The following is a 14028-nucleotide window of genomic DNA, read 5'->3' as shown; positions in this document are numbered from 1 at the left end:
CCAAGGAGCGCTGTGCTGCAGCCAAGAAGAGGTGAGCTGCAGCCAAGGAGCTATGAGCTGCAGCCAAGGAGCTCTGAGCTGCAGCCAAGGAGCGCTGAGCTGCAGCCGTGCCGCGCCCGGGAATCATTTGATTCGACTCCACCATCTCTGGCTCTCTATTAGCTCTGCTCTGGGTCTCTCCACAGTGTCAGTGAGTTCTCGCTGATGTTGCGTTCGCACGAGGCAGATGCAAAGATGCGAAGATCACAGCATCTTTGTCGCTTTGTAAAATCTGTTTCTCACGCGGTGGTCGGTGTCATGGAGTGTGCGTCCGTATAGCGACGCGTGTTCGGAGGAAAGCTGTTCACAAATCGCCGACACAAATGCAGTTCTATAACGTGGAACGACTATTCTCCGTGGTGGCTTGAAGTGTGTTAAATGTTCGCCAGACGCAATAAATTATTTGATTTACTCAACTCCGATCTGCTCAACGGTCATTCATATTAGTTTATTTTTATTTTTATGTTTTACTACAGCTGTAGACCTCTATCGCACGGTAGGTTTAGGTAGGCCGTAATCGCAATTATTTGAAGATATTCGCAAACTATTTTTGCGTAATCGTCATTCGACATTTTCCAAAAATGTAAAAATAATTTAAAAAAATAGCAGCAATGAAAGCTTACAACGTGTCACTTTGTGACGCGTTGTAAGCTTGTAGATCAGCGATTTCCGCAATTTTTTTTAAATGTTTTTGGAATGTATGAAATCATGAAATGTGTGAGTGATTTCTTTATTGTTATATTGGCCTTGTGTGCAATTTGTGATCATGAAGCCTAAAAATAAAAAAATAAACTAAAATCTACGACGTGCTACGGTTGTTGTTATTGGTGGCAGTTCACCATAGATCTGCTCTCTGGTTGGATGAGTTTTCCAGGAAATGTTTTTAACAGTCTTGTATATGTGCCATCAAGCCGGTCTTGTAATTCCTTCATAGTCCATGTCTCAGCACCATAATAGGATGCTTTCAACACAGGCCCTGAAGAATATTAACTGTATATATGATGATTTCAGGTGTATCAGTACAGTACAGTACAGTACAGGGACCCCCTGGGGACCCCCACACGGTAACTCTGTCCTTTCTCAACCGTTTCGGACGCAGGGGCGGCTCGTCACCAAAGGCCGGCACCCTGGGCGGGTCTAGAAGTTCCGGAGACCCCCCCGGGGACCCCCACACAGAGTTGCACCACTTACTTCACACGAGTGAGTAGTATGATGATGATGAGGTCACGCGCGTAGCCTCTGAGGTCATATGATGATGATGAGGTCACGCGCGTAGCCTCTGAGGTCATATGATGATGAGGTCACGCGCGCGTAGCCTCTGAGGTCATATTTGTGTCAGCTGATCTACAAGAATTATGTTCCATGAACTAAACGAGTCTTGTGATGGAGAGTCAGTGGGTTTCAGTAAAAGAAAGAAAAACATTTCTGCTCTTAAACATCACAAGATGAGATGATTTATGTATTGGACTGTTAGTTCAACCCTCTAGTCCTGAGGCTAATCCTACTGTGTGTGTGTGTGTGTAATGCACGTAAGTCGAGAACCCTTTGCCCCAGCGACTTCAAATTCGACACATGCATTCCCCCCGGGAGTGTCCATGAAATCTGTATCGGGAACTCAGTCAGTAAAGAGGAAAAGACAATCAATTGAGGCAACCCCTAACATGGGAACGTCTTAAGGCAATAAGGATTTACAACAGATAAGAGAGCACAGTAAACCACAGCTGTGTTTTCCAAACCACAGCTGTGGTTTACCAACTGCCCTAAGGTCGCCTTGAGGTGTTTCTTAAATGTTTAACCCCAAATTCCTTGACAGGAGTACATTATTCATTATAGTAATTCAAATAGTTCATTATAATAGTAGTGGAAGCAGTCATATAATGATATCAGTGATAGATATCTAATAATTGTCATATAGCAGTGACTGAGAGCTTGTACATCTGCTATATATTTTCTTACCATTTAAAGAAAAAATTAATCTTGAAAGTGTTTGAATTTATTTTGAATTAGGAACTAAGTGTGTAGAAACTAAAGGTTCCTCCTCGGGTGATCAGGAAGGAACGACGGGGGGGGGGGGGGGGGGAAACACACAACATTTATTCCAGAGGATCCTGTAAACAGAAGTGTGTTTTTTATTTCAAATACTTCATTGATATTGATATTATTTCCATCGTGAGGCTGCGGTGAGAACATCACAAATAAAACTCTCTGTGTACACGTGCACAGTGTTGTTGGGCAGCAGAGTCCCTCAGGGCCCCGTGCCCGAATGTCTTCTGTTTCTGCACTACAGCAGTACAGCGGAGTCCCTCAGGGCCAGGGTGTGTGTGTGTGTGTGTGCGTGCGTGTATATGTGTGTGTGTGTCTGTGGGGGTGCATGTGGCTGCATAGCATAGCGCCCCCTTGTGGCAGGACCTCAGTGGCTGAGTTTGTGGTTTTGCAGTGCTGCTGCAGTTGGCCTGAGACGACTGGCTTAAAGTGTGTGTGCGTGCGTGCGTGTGTGTATGTGCGTGCGTGTGGAGTATTGCTTAAAACAGTGGTTCTCAACCTGTGAAAATAGTAGATCTACAAGCAGTGTTGGAAAGGTTACTCATACTTTCGCCCCAACAAGTATAATTATAGGACAATTATAGGACATTCTTTAGGATATTTCCATTGGAAAAATTATATTCAGCACAATAGGGTAATAACTAGTTACTTTTGTAAAATATATTATTTACTCATAAAGTAAAGTAATTAGTTATCACTATTTACTGGAAAAAAGGTTATAATATGACTATAAGTAATGGGTTTACTAGATACATTCCCAACACTGTGAGCTTGTAGATCTGCTATTCTCAGCAACCATGCTATGAACGTGACTTATGGCTTTGCGTGTGTGTGTGGCATTGATTGAAGCTTTGGCTACAAAGTGATCATTAATTAATTCCACGTCTAAATCGTCTCGGGTCATAAAACCAGTAAACACTTTGATCTGAAGTGAACCAGTTCATAATAATCACATGATATGAAAGAGAGAGAGAGTGAAGACAGAGAATGTTGTGTGTGTGTGTGTGTGTGTTTTAACGTGATTTAACATTACTGTAATGTTGGCGAAGAACACACACCCAATAGCAGTGGTTTTCAACCCTTTTATATTTCATAACAAGGTCCACTATTTATTTATTCTGCATTTGAGCCACGGAACCACCGTTTGATGACATTTAGCCTCTCAGACCCATCTGAGCCACGGAACCACCGTTTGATGACATTTAGCCTCTCAGACCCATCTGAGCCACGGAACCACCGTTTGATGACATTTAGCCTCTCAGACCCATCTGAGCCACGGAACCACCGTTTGATGACATTTAGCCTCTCAGACCCATCTGAGCCACGGAACCACCATCTGATGACATTTAGCCTCTCAGAACCCAAAACTAAAGAATATTCTGTTGTCCAGATTTTGTCCACAATTCCATCACTGATTGATTGTGGTAGACTCAGAGACAACAGCAAAGTTACAATTCTCCTCTATTCTCTAATTTGAGATCAGATTCTAAAAATGTCTTCTACATCCTGACCGTTTTCTGAAAAAGCTATGTTTCTATGTCAGTCGTTCTTCGACCCACTCGGTGGCGCGCTATGAGCTTGTAGATCTGCTATTTTTCAATAGCTAAAGCATAACATAATGCTAACACCAAAAGGGGTTCCCGCCCAAAATAGAACCCCCTCAAGGACCCCTGGTTGACCCCCAGCTTGGGGACCACCTGGAACCCCCTCAAGGACCCCCGGTTGAAAACCACTGCTCTCCAACTTACTCCGAGTGAGTGAGTTAATTCTCATCACAAAAAACAGTCTGAAGTTTGAAGTTTTTACACCAAAAAGTATTAAGAGGCAATCCTTGTAATCCGGATTACAAATACTACCCGTTTGTGTAAAACACAGTGGTGGAAAGTAACTATATAAGTACATTTACTTAAGTACAATTTTGAGGTATTTGTTCCATTTTCCAGTACTTTTTACTCCACTACATTTATGTGTAAACTTTAAGTTACTTTGCAGATTTTGACTCTTATTACAAAACCTACATTAAGCACTTCATTCTGTAAAAATATTTGAGTTATTTTTCCACCACTGTGTGTGTGTGTGTGTGTGTGTGTATAAAATACATCCATGTATCCTGATTACAACTAAAGCTGTATCGATGAAATATAAAATAAAAACTACATTCTGGTCGTAAAACAGAACGCAAAGACACGAGTCCGTCATAAAAGCCCAAATATGGTCATATATGGCTTCTGTGGGGGGGGGGGGGGGGTGTGTGATTAACCCATTCAGGACTGAGAGCTGATTCTACAAATTGTCACCTGACAGTTTTTTGAAGAAAGAAAACCTCCTGTTTCTATGATCAGTGGTGCTCAAACTATTTGATTTCATAGATAAATAGATCTTTATTTGTCATTGCAACAATTAAGTACAACGAAATGTCCTCCACATTTATTTCATGTCAAGGACCCTAAAAGTGATCCGTAATCGGCCGTCGACCTCCCATCTGGAAAACATGTTGTTCCAGAGACGGTCCATTTATAATCAGACCAGTGTGTGTCCAGTGGAAACCTCGTATGAATCTGATCTCAGGTCAGAATGGGATAATAGTCAATGATTTTGCACTTTGACAGCTAAAGTATAACATAATGCTTGACCCATTCTGGGCGGGAACCCCTTTTGGTGTTTTAAGAATTATGTTATGCTTTAGCTATTGAAAAAAAGCAGATCTAGCGCGCCACTCGGTGCCGCGCTACGAGCTTGTAGGTCTGCTATTTTAGAAAAATCGTGAAAATGTGCCTCAGATCTTTGAATATATATTGTTACAGAGTGAACATTTTAACTCAAATCGTTGCTTCTGGGGGGGGTCCCTGGAACAAGATATTTTCAGATGGGGGTCGGCGGAGGCATATTACATATAATTTTTGGGGTCCTTGACATGAAATATTGAGAACCACCTATATAGTAGCCTCGGAAACCCAGACGTTTTTATTTCCAGGGAGGAAAGAAAAAGTCTGGGACCGAGTCCATGTCGTACAGCTGTGTCTAGATTCTCCCGGCGGATCCTGCTGGGAGCTGCCTATGCCATAGAAAGCATAGGTGGACCCCAGGCTACTAGAAACATAAGGTTTTTCAGAAAACTGTTTTTAAATTACGTCGTCAGTCCTAAATGGGTTAAAACACAGAAAGGGGTTCCCGTCCTGAATGGGGTAAAATAAAACCGTCTCGCAGTGCGTTTTAAACAGCGGAAGACAAGCCAGACCAATTTTCCCGGAAGTGCATTATTTATTTGCCTGTGGGGACCCCTAGTGGCGACTACCGGCGAAACGGCAGTGATAGCGGGCGAACAGGCGATAGCCAATGAAATTAATTAATGAAATTAAAAACGCATCACAATCACATTATACATTATACGTCACAATACATCGTATGGCAGAGATTTTAATTCGTGGTGAAATTTGAGGTTTCGAGTGTCCGTTGGTCGTTGGTTTGGAGGCTTCGGACGTGCCCATTGGTCGTTGGTTTGGAGGTTTCAGACGTGCCCATTGGTCGTTGGTTTGGGGGGGAGGGGGGCGTCCTCGTTGGTCCCGCTGGTGAAGAGTTGTGTTTTAAAAACGTGGGTTTTGAGTGTGCGACTGTGCGTGTCACTAAGTGTGTGTGTGTGTGTGTGTGTGTGTGTGTGTGTGTGTGTTAATTAATAAGGGAATAAACCATTGTTCAGTCTTTGGTCTGTGGCTAAAACATCTCTCTCTCTCTACGTGACTCCATGTAAGTAGATGTCTCTCTCTCTCTGTAACTCCATGAAAGTAGAGGTCTCTCTCTCTCTCTCTGTAACTCCATGTAAGTAGATGTCTCTCTCTACGTGACTCCATGGAAGTAGAGGTCTCTCGCCCTACGAGACTCCATGGATGTAGATGTCTCTCTCTCTCTCTACGTGACTCCATGTGAGCAGAGGTCTCTCTCTCTGCGTGACTCCATGGAAGTAGAGGTCTCTCGCCCTACGTGACTCCATGGAATTAGATGTCTCTCTCTCTCTCTACGTGACTCCATGGAAGTAGAGGTCTCTCGCCCTACGTGACTCCATGAAAGTAGAGGTTAGCACACAGACACAGCAGAACCACACAGGCCAGCTTGTAGTAGATGAGGTTCCGGAACTTTGGCTCCAAGTCGCCCTGACGGTACCAGAAGATCTGGAGGAGGGGAGAGGGTACAGAAGTTAATTCTCCGCCGTAAGGATATAACCTTCTCCCTTCTCTAAAACACCCTGGACAACGCTCCACACGTCCCAGACTCTTCTCCCTTCTCTAAAACACCATGGACAACGCTCCACACGTCCCAGACTCTTCTCCCTTCTCTAAAACACCCTGGACAACGCTCCACACGTCCCAGACTCTTCTCCCTTCTCTAAAACACCCTGGACAACGCTCCACACGTCCCAGACTCTTCTCCCTTCTCTAAAACACCCCGGACAACGCTCCACACGTCCCAGACTCTTCTCCCTTCTCTAAAACACCCTGGACAACGTTCCACACGTCACCCTAAAACACCCTGGACAACGCTCCACACGTCCCAGACTCTTCTCCCTTCTCTAAAACACCCTGGACAACGCTCCACACGTCCCAGACTCTTCTCCCTTCTCTAAAACACCCTGGACAACGCTCCACACGTCCCAGACTCTTCTCCCTTCTCTAAAACACCCTGGACAACGCTCCACACGTCCCAGACTCTTCTCCCTTCTCTAAAACACCCTGGACAATGCTCCACACGTCCCAGACTCTTCTCCCTTCTCTAAAACACCCTGGACAACGCTCCACACGTCCCAGACTCGTCTCCCTTCTCTAAAACACCCTGGACAACGCTCCACACGTCCCAGACTCTTCTCCCTTCTCTAAAACACCCTGGACAACGCTCCAGGGTGAGTGTGTGTGTGCGTGCGTGTGTGTGTGTGCGTACCAGCACCAGCGTGGATCCACAGGTCAACAGGATACACACAGAGAAGAACACGTTGAGAGGCAGAGGAGGGATGGAGGGGAACACAAACGAGCTGATCACCGTCACCTGCAGAGGAGAGAGAGAGAGAGATTCATTGATTGAATACCATTCATTGATCCAGTCCTGTTATTAGTCAGAAATGTAAAACGGCATGGGTGGCATTTGACCTATGTTAAATATCCGATCTATCCTTGATTACGGACATCCGTCTGATTACGGACGTCCGTAATCAATGGTCTGATTACGGACGTCCGTCTGATTACGGACGTCCCTGATCTTTATAGACAGTGTGGTCTGATCTCTAGATTTTTCTGATCTCCACATTTTGGTTTTTTGTACACTCACCAGGACCACCAGAGACGTGAAGCCCCCCACGGCCAGGTTAATGATACGGTCCTAGAGAGAGAGAGAGAGAGAGAGAGAGGGTTAAAAATGGGTTAATAAAAGGACGGAGATTTATTGATATCAAAACCGATCGCATCGCTCCACCACTCCAACATTCAATGTTATTTCCCGGTTGGGGCGTCATCGAAAATGTTCCTCCCCCGTTTTAGCGGATGAGACCGAAAATCTTAAAACGTGAATAACTCTATGATCTAAATCATTCCGTCCAATTCTAAGAAAAGATCCTGCGTTAGACGGCCCACCGCGGTCCCGTCGCTATAGTCGCATTAGAATGAATCATACCTCCCTTTGTTGTCGATCGCCTCTATAGAGTGTTTTGGTTACATTTAGCTACTTCAGCCACATCCGGGATAACATCCGGTCCGTCGCTAAATGTTCTCCGCTGCTATAAACCGCTGGGCGCTCTGATTGGATGGATTAAATAACCGCGGGCGTTCGGGGTGTTAAGTACTGATGCGTGTGGAGGTCTCTCCACCAATCAGAACACAGTCTACTGACCCGTGCTGAGGTCTCTCCACCAATCAGAACGCAGTATACTGACCCGTGCTGAGGTCTCTCCACCAATCAGAACTGACCCGTGCGGAGGTCTCTCCACCAATCAGAACGCAGTATACTGACCCGTGCTGAGGTCTCTCCACCAATCAGAACACAGTATACTGACCCGTGCTGAGGTCTCTCCACCAATCAGAACTGACCCGTGCGGAGGTCTCTCCACCAATCAGAACACAGTATACTGACCCGTGCGGAGGTCTCTCCACCAATCAGAACACAGTATACTGAACCGTATGGAGGTCTCTACCAATCAGAACGCAGTCTACTGACCCGTGCTGAGGTCTCTCCACCAATCAGAACGCAGTCTACTGACCCGTGCTGAGGTCTCTCCACCAATCAGAACGCAGTCTACTGACCCGTGCTGAGGTCTCTCCTCCAATCAGAACGCAGTATACTGACCCGTGCGGAGGTCTCTCCAAACAGAGGCCTGTTGTCCAATCCGCTGGTTCCGTAGGTTCTGGTGGTGAAGTCGTCCATCGTGGCAGAACTCTCTCAACGACAGCGCCTCCTCGTGGACGCGGGGAGTAAGTGCGTCATCATGCTATAGAGCCACAGCCGCGGCCGCCACCCTCCCTGACCTCCGACCTCCTCCAGGATCACAACGGAAAGGTCGCGTGCACCACTGTACGCATGGCGGGTCCACCCCCCACACCACTAGGGGGAGCTGCTGTTGCTGCTGGTGGTTCCCTCCACCTGTGGAGGGAGAGAAGAAGAAGAAGAAAGCAGCGTTGATTGACAGCTGATTCGACCAATCTGGAAGATACCTTAAGTTACCCGTAAACGTTTGGAAGCCTAAGCTAACAACATATATGCTATGTAAAGTGGGGTCCGGGGACCCCCAAGGGGTCCTTGAGGGAGGAATGAAAGTTTGGAACCAAATGGACTTAAACAGGTTGAGAATCACTGATAGTGAATGTTTAAAGTTCAGGTTTATTATTGGGTGCAAAATAAATTGAGCTCAGGTCAGGAATTACATTTTTAATGTCGTGATCCCTTTAACCAGCAAACTTGGCCTACAATTACAGCACTCAGCACTCGTTTGTGTTCAAAACTGTTGTTTATTGTTTAATTAAATGTGTGAACGGAAATCAAGAAGTTGTCCACCTCTCTGTGGACCCTGGGAAAATTATTATTATTTATTTATTTGAAACTTGACAAAATACAAGTGTTCTTTGTGCCTCAACACAATACCTCTCATTTGCAGTGAATTTTTGGAGGGGAATATTTGTGAAACATTTTATTTCCATACTCCATATGCACCCCCGTATTGGTTGGTTGGGACGAGGGTATCCGATTTGTATAAGCTTGCCTTGGTGTGACTTTACTAAACAGGAATAGAGGCCTGCTCTCCACTGCCCGCGCTGCGCTCATGGGACCGGACCTTAGTCTTTAAAAAAATGATTAGTGGACCTTCAGCATTTCTAGTTGAGGAGTCCGACCCCTGCCCTAGTGTGTGTGCACTGCGTGTACCAGTATCCTGGTCAAATGAGACGATTTCACAATAAACACGAGTGGACCTCCCACTGAGCTAATGCAGCAGTTTTTTAGAGAGAGACAGAGAAAACAGCTGATACGAGAATAAATGCTACCGTCTCTCTGTATATCTGGGTCAAAGAGTGACACACACACACACACAGGTACACACACAGACACACACACGCACGCGCACACACACAGAGAGAGAGAGGGGAAAACAAGAGCCTCATTATAGCGCTGCGTAAACGCGTCCCCCCGGCTGAAATCCGCCTGGTTCCTTGTGATCCACTAGAAGCTCCTTATATTACAGAAGGATCTGATCCATGTTGTGAAATGTGAAAAGCACCAACCCTGCCTCACACGAGCAGTGTTGTTTTTTACTTTTAGTCATAGTCTCTTGAATTATAGCTTTCATTCAGTTTCGGTCACATTTTACACTTGCTGAAAATAGGCGATCTACAAGCTCACAACGTTGTGAGCTTGTAAATAGCTTGTAGATCTGATATTTTTTTATAGCTAAAAGTATAACTTTTTATATTTTATATTTAAGTGTGTAAAAGTGTGTTTGGTAATATTTATTGGTATACCAAAGTTAGTTTTATCAAAATATACTTAAAAGTTAAATTAGTACTCATTGTGCAGAACAAGTTCTAAAAAAGGTATAAAAATAACGATATATATATTTAGAAAATAGCCGATCTACAAGCTCACAATGTTAGTTAGGTTCTCGGCTTGCTTGTGATCATCCTAGATGACTATTTATATGTATCTGATGTATTACCACGTGTTGTTGCTCGCTTACTGTAAATCGCTCTGGATTAAACCCACTATGGACTGAGGCAGATTCAAAAAACGTGGTGGAGATAATTAATATAACACTCGAGAGGCTAAATGTCATCAAACGGTGGTCCGTCCGTGGCTCTAATGCCCACTAAAGACTAAACAATGGTCCTTCCCTGATAAATGAAAAAAAGGTTGCAAAGCACTGTTCTATTGTCTTAACTTGTGCTTAGGGACATACTATATACGGAATGCAGCCTGACGGAATTACACAAGGCTGATAGTGGCCTCGACCATGACGCAGACAGCCAGGAATGATGACAGGCACAGTACAGACTACAGACTGCACTGTCACCTCACCGTCACCCCAACCGACTGGCCTTTATCACAGTACAGACTACAGACTGCACCGTCACCCCAACCGACTGGCCTTTATCACAGTACAGACTACAGACTACACCGTCACCCCAACCGACTGGCCTTTATCACAGTACAGACTACAGACTACACCGTCACCCCAACCGACTGGCCTTTATCACAGTACAGACTACAGACTACACTGTCACCTCACCGTCACCCCAACCGACTGGCCTTTATCACAGTACAGACTACAGACTACACCGTCACCCCAACCGACTGGCCTTTATCACAGTACAGACTACAGACTACACCGTCACCCCAACCGACTGGCCTTTATCACAGTACAGACTACAGACTACACCGTCACCCCAACCGACTGGCCTTTATCACAGTACAGACTACAGACTACACTGTCACCTCACCGTCACCTCAACCTACTGGCCTTTATCACAGTACAGACTACAGACTGCACCGTCACCTCAACCTACTGGCCTTTATCACAGTACAGACTACAGACTGCACTGTCACCTCACCATCACCCCAACCGACTGGTCTTTATCATAGTACAGACTACAGACTACACAGTCACCCCAACCGACTGGCCTTTATCACAGTACAGACTACAGACTGCACTGTCACCCCAACCGACTGGCCTTTATCACAGTACAGACTACAGACTGCACTGTCACCTCACCGTCACCCCAACCGACTGGCCTTTATCACAGTACAGACTACAGACTGCACTGTCACCCCAACCGACTGGTCTTTATCACAGTACAGACTACAGACTGCACTGTCACCCCAACCGACTGGCCTTTATCACAGTACAGACTACAGACTGCACTGTCACCCCAACCGACTGGTCTTTATCACAGTACAGACTACAGACTGCACTGTCACCCCAACCTACTGGCCTTTATCACAGTACAGACTGCACTGGCACCTCAACCGACTGGCCTTTATCACGGTACAGACTATAGACTGCACTGTCACCTCCCAACCTACTGGCCTTTATCACAGTACAGACTGCACTGGCACCTCAACCGACTGGCCTTTATCACGGTACAGACTATAGACTGCACTGTCACCTCCCAACCGACGGCCTTTATCACGGTACAGACTACAGACTGCACTGTCACCCCAACCGACTGGCCTTTATCACGGTACAGACTACAGACTGCACTGTCACCCCAACCGACTGGCCTTTATCACGGTACAGACTACAGACTGCACCGTCACCCCAACCGACTGGCCTTTATCACGGTACAGACTACAGACTGCACTGTCACCCCAACCGACTGGCCTTTATCACGGTACAGACTACAGACTGCACTGTCACCTCCCAACCGACGGCCTTTATCACGGTACAGACTACAGACTACACTGTCACCTCCCAACCGACGGCCTTTATCACGGTACAGACTATAGACTACACTGTCACCTCAACCTACTGGCCTTTATCACAGTACAGACTCCCCGGACCCCACTTTGAGAACCGTGGCATTACATTACAAAGGGGAAAGAAATCACAGAGCGTAAAATACATGCATACAAGAAGGTAGGCCTACAAAACAGGTACAGAAAACCCCTCTTAACTAAACAAACACTTGGTTGCATGCTCAATATAGCAGCTCACAACAATCAAGCTTGTAGATCTGCTATTTTCAACAAGTGTAAAAACCGTCATTACGACGGCATCAAGGCCCGCCAAAATACATTTTAGTCGACTAAATCAACTGTAGATTTAGTCGACTAAAATCCTATGATATTTAGTCGACTAAAACTAGACTAAGACATTCCGGGTGACTAAAATGTGACTTAAACTAAATGAAAACTATTCAAGGTGACTAAATGACTAAAATTGTCAAAAACAACACTGCTCTTAACTAAACAACCTGTCGACAGTGACAGCTGTCAGTGTCAGCCAGCCAGCCAGCTGTCAGTCTTAGTTGGTCAATACTGACACTACATCAAGGAAACAAGACTTATACTAACAACCTTATCACTATTACATTATTATTATTACTATTATTATGAACATTCATACAGCACTGATGATTCACCACCACATAGCCTACATTGTTAACAACTTCTGTCGTGGTGTTGTTAGAAGTTACACAACATGATAATAATAATAATAATAATAATGATTGATTTAACAACAAACTGAACAAACAAACAACAAACTGACTGATTTCCTGAAGCACAACAAAAAACTGTGTTTACAAAAACAGCAGTAAAGCTACACAACTTTTTTTTTAAATAACCTTTTGTTTCTATGAACCGCTCTGCTGTGTCAGTTATTATAATACATTTATAGCAATAATAATAATAATAATAATAATAAACGTTAATAGCATTAACGTTGCTAGGCCAACAAACACACTATGTTGTTGTGGTTAGCAGGTTATACAGACAGACATGCTAACGTTGCTAAGCTAACCAAGCATTAAAGGTTATAAAGCCAGTGTCTACTATCTACTATAACAGTTTACCGGCTGGTTAATTGGTTGAACAGCTAGTTAACAGTCACTAACTCACCTGAGGTTTTCCTCCTGCTGATTAGTTAACCACCAGAGTCATTAAAGAGCTTTAATAATGACTGACACTCTGACTGTAACTTCTGCTGTGAGGCTGAATGCAGCTCAATGCACCTTAAAGGGGAGGCTCGCTGTTACACACACTCTGGTGACCCGTAGAATAATGATTCCTCTGTGTACTGTCTCTCTCTCAATCTCCCCCTCTCTCTCTCTCGCTCTCCCTCTCTCTCTCTCTCCCTCTCTCCCTCTCTCTCTCTCTCTCCCTCTCTCCCTCTCTCCCCCCCACAAATAAAAAACGGACACCTCTTTATAAGTGACAGTATTCGATAGGGCACCAATTCTGGTGTAACAGGGACCGAGGCGGCGTCAAAAAGCGTTAAAGGGAAGTTCACGGCATTGAGCCGACTTCTGTCTGTCTGGCTGTCCTATGATCAACTTCTTATTTAATACTACTAGTTTCTGCTGAAAGTACAAGTAGTATACATTTACCAAAAGTACTGTGCAATGTTGAGGTATTTCTACTTTACTTGAGTACGGTATGTCCAATTTCCAAAAAGTGTACTTATACTCGCTCCACTACATCTCTGATCCAAGTTGTTTTTATGTAGTGAAAAAGTATAGGCTATAATATTTTGCCTTTGATAAAAAATATATATTTATATATAAAATATAATAAATAAATATTAAAAAAGAAATATATATATATATATATATATATTATTTTTTTATATTATTATCATCATCAACTCACTATCCAAAGATTGCATACTTGATTAAAATAGTGAATATGTGATTGATGTGATTGATACATCATCCATTCATACGTTCAGTCTAGCATACTTCCACTATATCACAGCCTTGGTTT

At 44.5% G+C, this 14028-nt stretch overlaps 1 protein-coding gene across 2 annotated transcripts; it reads right to left on the bottom strand.

Annotated features, from left to right (window-relative positions):
- Nucleotides 1-5114: 5114 nt before the first annotated feature.
- tmem243b (transmembrane protein 243, mitochondrial b) lies at nt 5115-13273 on the bottom strand. 2 transcript variants are annotated; one of them, XR_014571029.1, is made up of 6 exons: nt 13165-13273; nt 8407-8700; nt 7396-7446; nt 7012-7116; nt 6061-6248; nt 5115-5854 (listed from the first exon to the last, which is right to left on the bottom strand). XR_014571029.1 is itself a non-coding variant. In XM_083794486.1 (5 exons), exons 2-5 carry the CDS (start codon nt 8482-8484, stop codon nt 6129-6131), a joined length of 354 nt encoding a protein of 117 aa, XP_083650612.1. In that variant the 5' UTR covers nt 8485-8700; nt 13165-13273; the 3' UTR covers nt 6001-6128. The 2 variants fall into 2 exon arrangements, 1 of the variants encoding a protein (XP_083650612.1); XM_083794486.1 differs by lacking the exon at nt 5115-5854 and having other exon boundaries at nt 6001-6248.
- Between the last annotated feature and the right edge of the window lie 755 nt (nt 13274-14028).

The sequence above is a fragment of the Protomyctophum parallelum genome (assembly GCF_964188405.1).
Source record: "Protomyctophum parallelum genome assembly, chromosome: 22".
NCBI lineage: Eukaryota > Metazoa > Chordata > Actinopteri > Myctophiformes > Myctophidae > Protomyctophum > Protomyctophum parallelum.
The sequence above is the reverse complement of the archived record's forward strand: the minus strand, read 5'-3'. Positions and strand labels throughout refer to the sequence as shown.

Bases quoted from the DNA above. Each gene is read 5' to 3' on its own strand.
- tmem243b (XM_083794486.1), bottom strand. From the start codon at position 8,484: ATGGACGACTTCACCACCAGAACCTACGGAACCAGCGGATTGGACAAC. The intron at 7,117-7,395 runs GTGAGTGTACAA...TCTCCTCTGCAG, and splicing joins TCACGTCTCTGGTGGTCCTG to GTGACGGTGATCAGCTCGTT. The intron at 6,249-7,011 runs GTACGCACACAC...CCCCTCCTCCAG, and splicing joins GTGGATCCACGCTGGTGCTG to ATCTTCTGGTACCGTCAGGG.